Below are 14579 nucleotides of genomic sequence, written 5' to 3'. Positions count from 1 at the left end.
GAGTATTGATTAGGGGCCCCTAAAGTGATTTAAACCTTAAACTAGACAATCGTTGCTAGTCACCATGCATCACAAACTTTGGACTGATCACAAAGAATCTATTACAGAAATCTCAACAATGTGATCTCAATAATGAGAAATTATCAATCTGATCGTTAAAGCCAGCCTGATGCATCAACTACGTCTCTGGTGGACCAGGTATCCGTATCACCACTCTCGCCACAAGCCAAGACAGGGTAGTACTTCTATAATGCTCAACATAATAGAAAGCCAAAAGGGGTGTCAATATGTCTAATATATGCTGGTGCATGCTATACTTTCCAGTACGAGACATTGGGAATAATCTCCACCCTTCTCTATATATTAGCAATTTAGCATTTACTCTCTCTCTCTCTCTCTCTCTCTCTCTCTAACATGGGGAGTTGCATGAGTAGTAGTACTAGGACTTCAGCAGATCAGGATGAGAAAGATGAGGAGGAGGCGAAGCGAGAGGAAGTAGTTGAACAAAGAGAATCATTTCCAGGATCCAAGTCAAACCCAGTGACGCTACTGCAGGTAGATGGTGGTTATAAGAAGAAGATGGTGAGGTTCAAGCTCCAAGAAGATGATAATGTTGGTGGAGGAAGTACAGAGGGTGATTCTAGAAGTGGGGTTGTAAGGATTCGAGTGGTGGTGACCCTGAAAGAGTTGAAACAGATACTGGATTCGAAGGAGAGCTCCAAGTATTCTTCCGTGGAGGAATTGGTAAGGGCGATGAATTTGAGAGGAAGGAGGATTTGTAGATCTAGAACAAGTTATGGGCGCATAGATAATAGTCAGAGGCCAGCTCTGGAGAGCATTTCGGAGCTCCATTGAAGGTCAAGTGGTTTGTTCACTAGCACTAGTAAGTCCTCTCTCTCTCTCTCTATATGTGTGTGTCTGAGAGAGAGAGAGAGAGAGTTTTAAACAGTTTTCATAGCATATAGTGTGACTAATTGATCACCATATCATTGAATGTGTACTAGTTTTGAGTTAATATTGACAAGAATTTATGTAAATTATTAATCTAGTGTGTATGCAAAAAGGTCATGATGAGACAGACAGTGTCACTACTCTTTTACTCATTCTCTCTTCAACATGGCAGTAAAAGACCTTGTATTTAAACGGCTATTGGTTTTTTTAGAAAGAGGTCTGACTTCTCTTTAGAAAAAAAACTCATCATTATCCTCATGATAGCCTTTGCCGGAGAGGAGAGACGGCTCTGCCCTCCTCTCCATTTCCTTCTGTTGTTCCTTTTCACTTTCACTACCTAGGTGTGAATATGCTATCATAGTAGTTTTTTTTCCTCTTCGTTCTACCGTTTTGGTTTTCTTAGATCTATCGCACTCCAGCCACCATCAGTAGACACGCACCCCACCCCGCCACTCCCCAGCCACTGATCTATCAAGACAACACGGAACCTCGCCAAAAAGGTTAGTGTGTGGCCCACACGCGTGGATTGTTTCCACGTGTAGGCTTCACTCGCCTCCTCATCCTGACACCTTCGCTGGCGACAAGCGGATTCCCCACCTCCCGATCTTTCTAATCGGCCTCCCCTCACCTCTAAACCACCGGCGCGTGGCCCACACGCGCCAATACAAAGGCACGGGAAGACTTTTGTTCTGCCGCAAATCTATCATTTTGATATCAATTTTCCTACTATGTAATCGTTTTTCCTTAACCGATAATCTTGAAAAATGGACTACGGATCTCTTCAAAAAATATCTCAAGACAATTGATTGCAGTGCACCCGCTTACACCACCTCCAGCAGTGGCTTACCAACAGACTGTCTTTTTAAGATAGAACCCTCTTTGTAGGGTAAGGGTAGGGACCATAAAAGTGATACCAGAACTCTTTTTTTTTTTTTTTTTTTTCCTTTTTTTACCACCTTTGCGATCCTCCCCCCAATCACGTATCATCTTTTCTAATTTTAACCAAGTTCACTAACTTGCTTAGGAAAAAGAAAACGTTGTATTTAAAGTGAAACATTACTCTACTACAAAGCATTTTTTTCTCGAAGATCCTCCCCATTTCAAGTCAAATAGATAGTATCAGTTTAGTGTAAAACATGGATATTTAAGTCATTTCACTTTTCAAGATAATACGAAGTACTCAAAATAGCCAACATTTTATAGTAAATGAGGATTATCAAGTGAGAAGGAGAGAAACTGATTCCACTGACAAAGTCACAAAAGACTTCTAATAGTCGACGTTTAAACGCTTACATGATTAGCAAATCTTTCATATTGGAGAGAGTCCATGCGTCTAATAAAAGCATTTCACATTGTTTGATAGCAAATCCTTCCAATCGATTTTACAAGACACTAACACCATCGACCTTAATTGCGACCTCAAGAGAAAGGATTGTGGTAGAGGAGCTCCTCCTCCATTAACCTCCTCCATTTCATCATATTTGTATTTATAAGTGAGAAGTGTTGGATCTATAAAAATATCTTATAAAATTAAGTTAAAGACCCTGTTTGGATATTAAGATGAGTTAGGTTAAGATGAGTTGAGTTCTTTATGAATAGTAGTAAGTTGAGATAATTAAGTGAGTTTTGTAAGACCCACCTAAGATGAGTTTAGATGTGTTTAGATATTAAAATAAATTTAGATGTATTTATAAAAAATTGAAAAAAATTATATGTCCCGCATGTAAAGAAATGTTGAGTTGAAAAAAATTATGAGTCTCACGTATAAAAAAGTTTTAAGTTGAATAATGTTTAGTGATTTGAAAGTTAAATATTTAAATGTTAGACTCAATTTAAAATTAAACTAATCTGAATTGATCACAGTATCTTACAACATTCAAATGGGGCCGAAGATATATAAAAAGATATTACAAACTAATGGTAGATTTCTTTATATGATATGACATACCATATCAGATTTTTTTTGTTTTTCTTTTGATATAAGATCCCTTTGTAGACCCACCAGCGTCCTTTCTTTAGTTTCTATTTATGTAGGCCTCGATGATTGACAATGATAATGATGATAAAAGACTGTAGTAACTTATTCTTTGTAATTTTAGAACAACATTAATAATGCTACTTCGCCATCTGAAACTGAAGATTTCAGTCTCTTTTTGTATGTTAGACACCCTTTTATTTTGAATATATATATTTTTTTAATAAACTACAGACTAACACGTGGTGGTGCTACGTCAAGAGGCTATCTGAGCAATAAGTTTCAGATGGTCTAACCAGAAATTGCCTCTTTTTATTCATATTGTGTTCCGAAGCAATTTGGTCGATCAGCCTTCAACCGTCATCAATTAACCTCTGAAAAGTTCGTTGCTCTCTTCATATCCATAATAATGTGTTACAAATCATATTTTTCACCAGAGAACGAGAACGCAAAAATAGGAAAAGAAAGAGTACCTTTGACTAAAACATACTCTTCCTTTGTTGAAGGAGGCAGCCACCCTGCTTCCTCAATAACGCTTCAAAAAAAGAAAAAAATTAAAAACAAACGTCCAACCTCGCACGGATATGGCAAGCCTGCTAATCCAACGATGCAGTTATTTATTGCTTGGTCAGATTACGTATAACATATGGAAGAATGCCTCCATGATTGAAATAAGCCAACTCCACCTGTAAACACAAACAGAAGAATTTGGTAAAGTATCTGTGTATGTAAACCATCTTTTTTCAATGAGATTGCAGAACTTATACGCATATCGCTCGAGGATGCAAAACATAAGTACTCTTGCATGACAAAAAATTCAATAACACCATCTCTGGCCTATACTAAGCAATTCCTCAAAACCCCCCTGAGCAATAGAATGATGCGAGGGAACAAAGCTTTCCAACATTTCAAATGAAAAGTGTCATTTCAAAGGTCCTACTCCAATTGAATTTAAACATTAAAATTCCCGTCTTGAGTTATGTATTCCTCCAGCACATGCAAATAGCATTCTCTGCTCCACAACATTGAATGCAAAATGCACAAACATATGAAAGTGGGAAATACCTCAGTGTCAAAACGGGCGATGCATGTGAAAGACTTTCCGGTATCGGTTGTGACAGTCACATCTTGGCCTGGCTTTATCTCGCTAATTTTGCTTGGGAGGTCAATGGTGTAACGTTCGTGACCAGTCAATCCTAGCGTGTCAGCATCCTCACCAGCCTTGAAGCAAAGTGGAATAACACCCATTCCCACCAAATTACTGCGGTGAATTCTCTCAAAGCTTTTGGCAATCACTGCCTTAACTCCCTGTTATAATACAATTGTTATGTGAGGACAACTGACTACCAGGACATGTTAAGATGATCGAAAGGTGGAACTGAGAAACCCACCAATAACATTGGACCTTTGGCAGCCCAGTCCCTAGAGCTTCCGCTTCCATATTCAGCACCAGCCAGTATAATGGTGTCCTGCCCAGCAGCCTTGTACCTCTGAAATAGACACCAACCAAAAGCATAAATCCAATAGTACATTTGGAGATCATCATTATTAATTAAGGGCAGCAGCCATGAACTGTAAAAAAATTACTTCAAATCACTGGTGATTATTTCAGATGATTAGAATTTCTCACTCAGAAAATATGTCAAAAGTTCACATTTTGACATTTGGGTGAATTTACCTAATATGTACAAATGGGAAAGGAGGGTATTGATATAAAGCGCATTTTTTTGTTTAATTAGTTCAGCCCAGAAGTTCACAGTCCAGCATTACCAAGAGATCAAGTGTGTGGGCCACCAAAAATAAAGGACAAATATGCTAAATCATCACAAGCATAAACTTTGACAAGGAAAGAGGATCAGAATGAAAAGTTGTGAACAGCGTGAGGAAAAGGAACTCACCGTTGCTGCATCAAAAACATAGAGTTTCTCTCCTGTAGGAATGTGAATTGTTTTTGGGCCCACTTCCCCACTCAAGAGCTTGTTAACAATGCGGATATTGGCAAAAGTTCCCCTTGCCATCACTTCATCATTGCCACGGCGACTTCCATAAGAATTGAAGTCCTTGCGATCAACCCCACGCTCAAGAAGGTATTTCGCAGCAGGACTGTCTTTGTGGATGCTTCCAGCTGGGGAAATGTGATCTGTTGTAATACTGTCACCAAAATTTAGCAGGCAGTAAGCATCCTTTACTCCATGAGCTCCGGGAGGATCCAGAGTCATGCCCTTGAAGTATGGGGGCTCGTGAATGTAGGTTGAATTGGGGTCCCATGAGTACAGGGTGGCAGTTGGAACTGAAAGCTGATTCCACATGGGATTGCCTTTCGTAATAGCCTTGTAAGTACTTTTGAACATCTCAGGCAACACACTAGATTGAACAACCTAAACAGTATGTCATCCAAAGTCAGTTTATCCCATACAGATTCTCAAACATTATAACAAAACTTTATTGTTATAATTTTCTACCTCTGCAATTTCTTCTGTTGAAGGCCAGATATCCTTAAAATAGACACTCTTACCATCCTTCCCAGTGCCAATTGGCTCCTTGTCGAAGTCAATGTCAACCTGGAAAGGAGTTTCAAGTTACCCAATTTGCATGTAATAGGTCATTAATAAGAGTAACAGAAAATCACAGCAAAATAAATTCTAAATGATTCTTCTATATATCAACTAAACGTAAATGAGTTATAAATATACTAAAAACACATGCTGAAATTACAATTTTATGAATGTCCGGCTCTTGCACAGCTAACATACTCTATAGCTTCTAAGATTTTTGGGGGCATGACATAAAATCAGGAGCTTTGGCAGAGAAACAAGTGCTGTGAGGTAATGCAAAATGCCTCTACATATCTGATGTAGTACATGTCCCCTTTAGGCAAACAGGATACTCTGCTAGAAAACCTTTTTCCATATCAAAGAACACAAGATGTAGTCCAGAAATTGCATTTAAGTAATACAACATGAAACTATCCAGTCAATGTCTACCACCCAAGTGTTGAATGTCAGGCAATCAAGGGTTACCATGAGGACCTGGAACTGGAATTTGTGAATCGTGTTGTCCTCGGTAATTATATAAAACTTTAGTAGGTACTGCTTAAAATTACATTAAATGATTTGTCTCAATGGCCATATGAATAGAGTAGAACTATTCGAACCTTAGGTGTAAAGATGTTGCATGAAGCTTTATCTGAGGAATCTTGCAGACAAAACAAGTACTTACGATTGACCTTTCTATCATTAATTTTTCACATCCAATGGATTAACTCTTCAGGTTTTCCATACTTATGTTTGGCCCCATAATGGACTATCATATCAATCTTCCCCAACTAACTAACATATACAGACATCATAGAAATTAATACAATGTACTGTGCTACTTACCGTGCCAGCAAGGGCATAGGCAACCACTAAAGGAGGAGAGGCAAGGTAGTTAGCTCTTGTCAATGGATGAACACGACCTTCAAAATTCCGGTTCCCAGAAAGCACGGCAGCTGCTACAATGTCTGCATAAACACACCAACACACCAATAAATGTAGTTGGGGATGCTGATAATGTTAAACAAGCACAAAACTATTATGAAACTTTAAACTTAGAAGCCAGGGGATGAGGCATATAAGCTAGCATTCCTAAGCTCAAGTTACAGCTATTATCTATCCATTACAGAATATCAGCAAATTATAGAGACATCACCATTTTCTGAAATAGTAGAAGCAACCGATTCATCCAAATCTCCTGAATTTCCTATACATGTTGTGCAGCCATATCCAACAATATGGAAGCCCTGTTGGTTAAAATATTTTTGCAGTCCGCTGCATCAAACAAATCCAAATTTAACAGACAGTTACCTTGTATGTAAAGTAATCAAGCAGTAATTTTGATTGTACAAAGTAAATACCATAATATATAACAAGAAATACCTTTGGAGCAAATATTTTGTAACAACTCCAGAGCCCGGGGCAAGACTTGTTTTTACCCATGGTTTCACCTGGTAAACCATTCTTGAATGAAATCAATGAGAAAATAAAAGAAAGGATCCAAGACATTAAACATTAATCTTTTACTTTCTTACAGCAAATGGAAAGAAAGGTTGTATATGCCAAATTTGGAACACGGGAAAAAGTTGGAGGGCGGTATTCTTATAGCTGAGACGCATAATAAACATGGACACAACTAACCTGCAAACCAAGTTCACAAGCTTTCTTTGCAACAAGACCTGCACCAAGCATGACACTAGGGTTTGATGTATTGGTGCAGCTTGTGATTGCAGCAATCACAACACTACCATGCCTAAGCTCTGCTGGTTGTCCATGGAATGAAAACTTGGCCACTTTTTCTTGTACTTCTTTTGGTATAGCAAACCCCTGCAGTACGGCAAGACATTCAGGAAGAATGGTAAGCAATATACAGAAAATCTAGTGCCCAAATAAAATAAATGACAAGTGAAGGCAATACAACTACATCATAAAGCAACAGATAGAAAAGAAAAGTGTGCCATAGATGGATAAGAATTCCAGTGGAGCCTGGAGGTCTTGGGACCCAATACTTGTGATGAAACATGTCATATGTACACAATAAACAGACTAGATAAATCCATGTAAAGAAGTGATGTTCCATCCTGGGGAATGCACACCCAGAGAGAGAGAGAGAGAGGATCATCATGCAAAAAGGTTTTAGTGAAAGCATGTGGCTGAGGATCTGCCAGGACTGAAGTGACAGGAGATATAAAATTGCAGGCTTTGCAGGAATGACAGGTGGGTAGTAGCTCAGATTGGAGGTGCCATCATGTTCAAAAGGATGAAGCAGCTATGTTTGAGAGCTAGTGGCCTTTGATTTTGACAGTAAAAGCAAGCGACAGCAGAATTAGTGATGATAGGACAGCAGCAGAAATGGTTGATGAATTGATTGTGAGCAATAGAATAACTGGTGCAGAATTAGCTAATTAGAGGCAGTGAAAATCGTAGTTGATTATGGTGGATCTGCTTAAGAGGTAACTACAGCAATGACCAACACAGAATCTGGCAAAGGCAAGGGGAATTGTGATTAAAAATACTGATGGAAAGGTTCCCCGACATCAGAAAACAAAAAAATACTGATGGAAATGGTCATGATGACCCAGCATTAATTATTAAGAAAGAGAGAGTGATCATGGTGATAACCATTTTAAGATTGAACACCAGGATGTCATAGGTCTTAACAGCAATGATGAACAGATCTAACTCTGGTCCATCCGACTTGTATGGGATTAAGAAAATTAACACAATCCTTAATGGAACTAGGTATTTCCAGTCTGGTAATGGACAGAGAAAAAATTCTGTCCTCGATACTGTATTATTTGTTCAATCACTGCTCATGGATATACATGATAACTAAACAGTAATTTACATGCTCGGTTGAAGCTATCAGGTTTTTGGCAAAAAGAATAACAGCAGAGTACAAGTACAAATAAAGATTAAAATAATCATAAAAAACAACCAAAATAGCATGTAAATTAACAAGGTTGCTTGAAACAAAAGGTTAGACTAACCTTGAATCCAACTTTGTTATCAAGACAAGAATGCCAATCAGCTTTCATTTCTTTTAAAGGCACTCGATCATGGGGTCTACAAAAAAATAGCAGTTAATATAAAATGAATCATATGATGGATATATGAAATATGAGTTCAACAACCAAAAATCAAACAAAGTAGAGTCAATGTGAGAAAGTCTGTGCAAGAACAAAGTATACACCTCTTTGGTCCCGAGACACAAGGATCAACATCCGCGAGATCCAGCTGTAGATAAGAGGAGTACACTCTTTCTAGTTGAGGCTGAATTCAGATAAAATCAGTTAGTATTGCAACTCAAAGAAAATTTTATGCAAGTAAATACTCAAAGAACGACAAATAAGAAATAGAGGGAAAACAATGGACACCTCGTTATAATCAACAAACAATTTATTTGCCCGGAGATAAGCTTCTATCATTTCCACCTAATGTTAAGAAAGAAAAAAGTCACTTGATGCTGTGGGAATTTCACATTCCAGAGAACAAAATATATTTAAGTACTGACCGTCTCATCACTTCTTCCGGTTAACTTGAGATACTGTAAAGTGATATGGTCTACAGGGAAGAATCCCATGGTTGCCCCATATTCAGGAGACATATTGGCAATAGTGGCCCTATCAGCTAGTGATAGTTCACCCATGCCATCCCCTACAAGCACATAAAAGCATGATGACCTTGTATCTATCTAGTTGCTTTAGCAAACAATCAAAATTTAATATTAGATAACTTCATGAAAACTGAATTACCATAGAACTCAACGAATTTTCCAACAACGCCATGCTTCCTCAGCATTTGTGTCACAGTTAAAACCAAGTCGGTAGCAGTAACGCCATTGCGCAATTTTCCAGATAACTTGAACCCAACAACACCAGGCAACACCATGCTCATGGGCTGTCAATGCCAAATATAGCAAGGTATTAGAATCATAAAATCCATTGAGCGGTAAGTTTTATATAAAGAAAATTAAATAAATGAAGTACATAGATTCAATCTGCCTTTTTGCAGTCCTTAAATGATTAATCCCAACTAATCCCGGGGGCCTTAAATGATTATAACTTATATGTTCAGAACTTAATTACCTGACCAAGCATTGCAGCCTCTGCTTCAATACCTCCAACTCCCCAGCCAGCAACTCCTAACCCATCAATCATGGTTGTATGGGAATCAGTTCCAACCACACTATCAGGATAGAGGATGCCATCTGTGTTGAAAACAACCCGTCCAAGATATTCGAGATTAACCTGAGAATTCAACACATCAAGTAATTCCATGCCAAGTCCGCATGACTGTCCAGAGATTTAACGTTCTTGATTTTCATTTGCATATATAAATTGAAAAGGAAAAGATATGATTCAAATACATAGAATGAGATATTAAAGTGAAATGAAATTTAATTGTTGCAGTAGATTTAATACATCGAGGTAGTATGTAAGGTGACAATATGCGATCTTCCATGTCTGCATCAAAACTACTTTACCTGATGCACAATGCCAGAACCAGGAGGAACAACAAGCATGTTGTGGAAAGCAGTAGACCCCCATTTAAGAAAAGCAAATCTCTCCTTGTTTCTCTGAAATTCAAGATCCATATTTGCCTGGACAGCATTGTCAGACCTTGCTACATCAACCTGAACTGAATGATCAATTACAAGGTCCACCGGAACCTGCATGTTTAGAATGGGAGATGTTGAGACAAAAAATAATTGAGAATATAACTAGCATACAACATGGAATATTAGCAACATCACACCATGTAATAATATTTAACAGTTATTGATTTTTGAGAGGTAAAAACAAAATGGCTCCAGGAATAAGAATATGAATTTTGTTAAATAAAGAAGTGTTAGTAATATTTAACACTTTTATTAGTCTATTAACTTATCTAGGAATAATAAATGGCTCCAGCAACTAATAACCAAGGGCAAAATGAGATTACAATACAGATGCATTGTAGTTTGAGAATTGCTAAAACCACAAAGAGACTTCACAAAAGTAAAGTCACAAACAGACATGGCTTCATATGATACGTTAGATCTACTTTACAATAAGTTACAATCTAAGGTACAATGTCAGGTCACGTCAATTTGTATGTTTACTGCAAAACTCCTTTGTGGTCAAAGCATTTCTCCTAAAAAACATAAAAACTTATTCAAAGCCAACACACATCTAAGGTTATTAAACCAAAATTGAAACTTCTAGCCCAAAATATAATCTCAATTATCCATATCAGTAACTTCAATGATACCATATGGATAGGTCATAAGAACAGCATGTACCAAAGGATTAATCTTGTTAGAATCGCTTCCAAGTTTGTTCATGGCGTCCCGCATACAAGCAAGGTCGACCACAGCTGGAACTCCAGTAAAATCCTGGGATCAAATAAGAAACCTTTGAAGAAGAAGAAGAAGAAGAAGAAGAAGAAGAAGAAGAAGAAGAAGGAGAAGAGTTTAGAATAGTTTCCAAGCATGCTTAGCTCCATTAGATACCTGCAAGAGAACACGAGCAGGCTTGAAAGGAATTTCAACTTGCTTCGGAGAAGATTTCTCCCAATCAATAATTTTCTCAACATCTTCCTTCTTTACTTGGAAGTTATCACAATTGCGAATCGCGGACTCCAGGAGGATTCTGATTGAGTATGGCAACTTCTCTGTTATGCATAAATGAGTTAATAATATCAGCCAGATAAACAACAACTCATTACTTAAACGTGCGGAGACTGATTTTTCTTTCATTTTTGTTTCATGTTCAGTCACTGTAAGACCCCCAAAAAATGACAAATGAAGTTATTTGCTGCATAAAAACAAACGTATTGCAGGAAAACATAGTAGAAAAATTTACCAATCCTAGGATCATTCAAAGATGGAAGGCTGTAAAACTTTCCAAACTCGCCACCTCCTGGCTTGGGAAGACTTGTCAAGTTAGCCTTGAAAGGATTTTCAGAAGCTGAAACCATACAATGAACAGTCAGAAGATAAATTTTCCTCTAGTAATTAAAATGTTCTAATTGAAAGACTCACATTACGTTCACTTTTTGTTGTACTTGCTATGTATCAATTATGTGTTAATTAGGCTCTGCCTATTTGCCTCCTCAAAAAAAAGTATCGGAGTGTGTGTGTTGCCCCACCCCGGGGGGGGGGGGGGTGGCGGGCGGTGGTGTCGCTGCTGAATTCCATATAAGCTGAATCTACCACCAACGAACCACCAATCATTAAAGTAGTAACAAGGAACAAATAATAATAATAATGTCAATCCGTTGAAGCGCTGATAGAAATGCAGGAAATGAAGATAAACTGGAGAGAGAGAGAGAGAGAATCGCAGTTAAATTTCTGTTTGTTTTCTTTCTACTTCCTCAGCTTTCTTGGGACCAAACAGAGCGTATAAATACTAAGCTCAGCTGACTAGAGTACTGGATGATCATATAAAAGGAAGATTTCCTGAAAATTTCAAAAATCGCATCATTTCCAGGAATATATTAGCTATATTAACAGCGTTAGAAGCAGAATCCGCTCACTGGCCGCGATCACAGTTCATGAAAAGCCACCGCTCCATGAATCACGGGGGGATTGTAGGCAACGACAAAACCAAACAGAGCACACAAACACATAGCTAACTTGGAATATCGGAAAAGATTCCTTCCTTTTTTCCTTCGCTCTCAGCGCCCAAAATGGGTATACGTCGCAAATCAATCAAGGAAAAGAAGTTTTTTTTTTTTTTTTTTTCAAAATCACTCCTAACGATACGGAAATCAACAGAACAGACACCGTACCCATGGTGGCGATCTTTCTCTGGAAGCGTTCGATGACGGGAGCGACGGCCCTGATCTGAGCGCGGAGACTGATCGGGGAGCGCCAATGGACACCGTGGCTCCAGCGAGGGGAGGAGCAGCAGAGGGAGCGAACCGCAGAGGAGGAGAAGGATCGGCAGGCGCGGAGAGAAGGAGAAGACGCGACGAAAGTTCGAGAAAGAGAGGGAGAGCGGAGGGTAGCCAGAAGGTAGGAAGAAGAAGAAGAAGAAGAAGTAGAAGAAGCAGCTCTCAGGATGGAGGGGGCGTTTAAATACATGATGACTCTCGACAACGACGACGAAGGTGGGAACGCATAAACATGAAAACGGCGTCGTATCTCCGACGTATGTGTGTGCTTTACGAAGGATGGTCAGAGAGGGCGGCGTGTGGAGATTGTGCGAGTGGAGAAGACAGTGGGGGAGGCGGTAGGGATGGGCAGCGCTTAGGGCTGTGTGCCACTATATACAAGTTGACAAGGATCGAGGATGCTCGCCCTGACCCCCGGGAAACTACACGTACACGGGGCAGAGGGGTTAACGATTTGCCTGTCGTAAGATACGTTTCCAAGCTTTTTTATTCATCCAATCACCTTCTCCCACATCTTTTGCGAATTTCGATTATACCGGGTCCTTCTCCTGCTGAGTCCGAAATTTCGCTCCACAATTGTAATGCCGAATTTTTTAATATTCCTTATATCACACACGTCATTTACAATTATATCTTTTTATTTAAATAAACATATTAATATGTAAATATATATATATATGTTTAAATAAAATGATAAAAGATGACAAATAGCATTCCTTTTTTAAATTTCATAACCCGTATCACTTAATGTTTTTCTCTATCGATTTGATTAATTTCTACTCAATTTTCATTTTATTTCATCATCAACCCACTATAAGATAAAATGTATGTCACACTTGTCGGCGGTCTATAAAGGTAGATGTGAGTGAATATAAAAAAAAATTATATTTATCATTCTAATTCTCATCATTTCATAATGTGATATTAGATGATAAATTTAAAAATAAAATATAATAAATAGTCTCTAATCATCTTATGTCACATCATAAAATAATAGAAAGATGATGAATAGTATTACTTATATCAAAAAAGACGGGACAAAGACAAAGACGAGGATACAAGAATGATTTTGCATAACATGAAACTATCCATAGACAATGTGAAGAGTAGGAGTTTGCACCACTCAATATGCGCCACTCGGAGAATCATTTGACTTCAATTATTTCCCCCCTCGACATGAATAATTTACAATGCAACATCCATATGACATCCTAATCATATACTTTCTCTATTAATTATTAATTATAATATCATAATTTAATTATTCTATTGGTGAACTTTCCATGTGGTTGTGCCCTCATTTATGATAACAACGAGGCTTATTTAAACGTAACTGTAGGGCCATGTAATGTATGGGATGATTTCTTTTTCTTTTTTTAAGTAGAGGAATTTTTTATTTATGGTAAAAGTTTTTTATCAACTCCTTTTCAAACGTATAAAACTTCTCGTATCAATATATTTCACTCGCTTAGTTATTAAAAATATGTTATTTTAATACAAAAACATATTAATTTAAGGTGAGACCAACATTCTCATCTCAAAAATTCACAAATATTATTAGAGTTTTTTTTTTTTTTTATGTCAAGAAACTTCTCCAAGGTAGGGCCTTTCGAACCCACCCCTACCGAATAAACCTTGATATCGTGCACCGCACCTTCGAAAATTTTCTTACACAGAACTGATTAAATCGTTGACTTTTCACCAAGAGATATGACTCCAAATGATTGTTTGCACCCATAAAGTGTTGAAACTTAAATCTTGAAAAGAGTGATACTCCAAGACCAAGACTTTCACAACTTGGACCAACCCCTTGGGATAATTAGAAATATTATTTAACCTACTATTTTAAACCGGGTTTTCTCTCATCTCAACTTCATTTTATTCATTATTCATAAAAACTTTCTAATTTTTAATATCCAAGCATCATAGCTCAATGGTAAGCCCAACAGGCATAACCAAATCAAATGCCCCTATGTTGGTAAGGTTGTTTGCTTGTCACATAGGTTATCTTCTACAATATGTAATTGGTAGTAGCTTGTGAGTAGATCTAACCTCAAGAAGTACATCGTGCTTATTGGCTTGTATTTCATTTCTAAGCATGCTTTTGCTATGGCCTCATCTGCTTTTCAAACTTGTTACATCTCTTCTCCAATTTGAGTTTTTTCTAGTGTCTCGAATGAATTTAAGTATGTATGTACAGAAATTTTAATCGTCAGTAAGAAATGGTTTGTGAATTACAA

At 37.8% G+C, this 14579-nt stretch overlaps 1 protein-coding gene across 1 annotated transcript; it reads right to left on the bottom strand.

Annotated features, from left to right (window-relative positions):
* Nucleotides 1-3293: 3293 nt before the first annotated feature.
* LOC121252008 (aconitate hydratase, cytoplasmic) lies at nt 3294-12776 on the bottom strand. The gene is made up of 21 exons (XM_041151455.1): nt 12635-12776; nt 12235-12583; nt 11307-11411; nt 10955-11115; nt 10745-10837; nt 9947-10132; nt 9549-9710; nt 9216-9360; nt 8975-9117; nt 8838-8894; nt 8654-8733; nt 8451-8526; nt 7102-7287; nt 6844-6911; nt 6617-6735; nt 6307-6428; nt 5389-5487; nt 4825-5304; nt 4318-4416; nt 3992-4234; nt 3294-3612 (listed from the first exon to the last, which is right to left on the bottom strand). The coding sequence occupies exons 2-21, from the start codon at nt 12527-12529 to the stop codon at nt 3544-3546; spliced, it is 2988 nt and encodes a 995-aa protein (XP_041007389.1). The 5' UTR covers nt 12530-12583; nt 12635-12776; the 3' UTR covers nt 3294-3543.
* Nucleotides 12777-14579: the final 1803 nt, after the last annotated feature.

Source organism: Juglans microcarpa x Juglans regia, chromosome 2S (genome assembly GCF_004785595.1).
Source record: "Juglans microcarpa x Juglans regia isolate MS1-56 chromosome 2S, Jm3101_v1.0, whole genome shotgun sequence".
NCBI lineage: Eukaryota > Viridiplantae > Streptophyta > Magnoliopsida > Fagales > Juglandaceae > Juglans > Juglans microcarpa x Juglans regia.
This window is presented reverse-complemented; position numbering and strand designations above follow the sequence as displayed.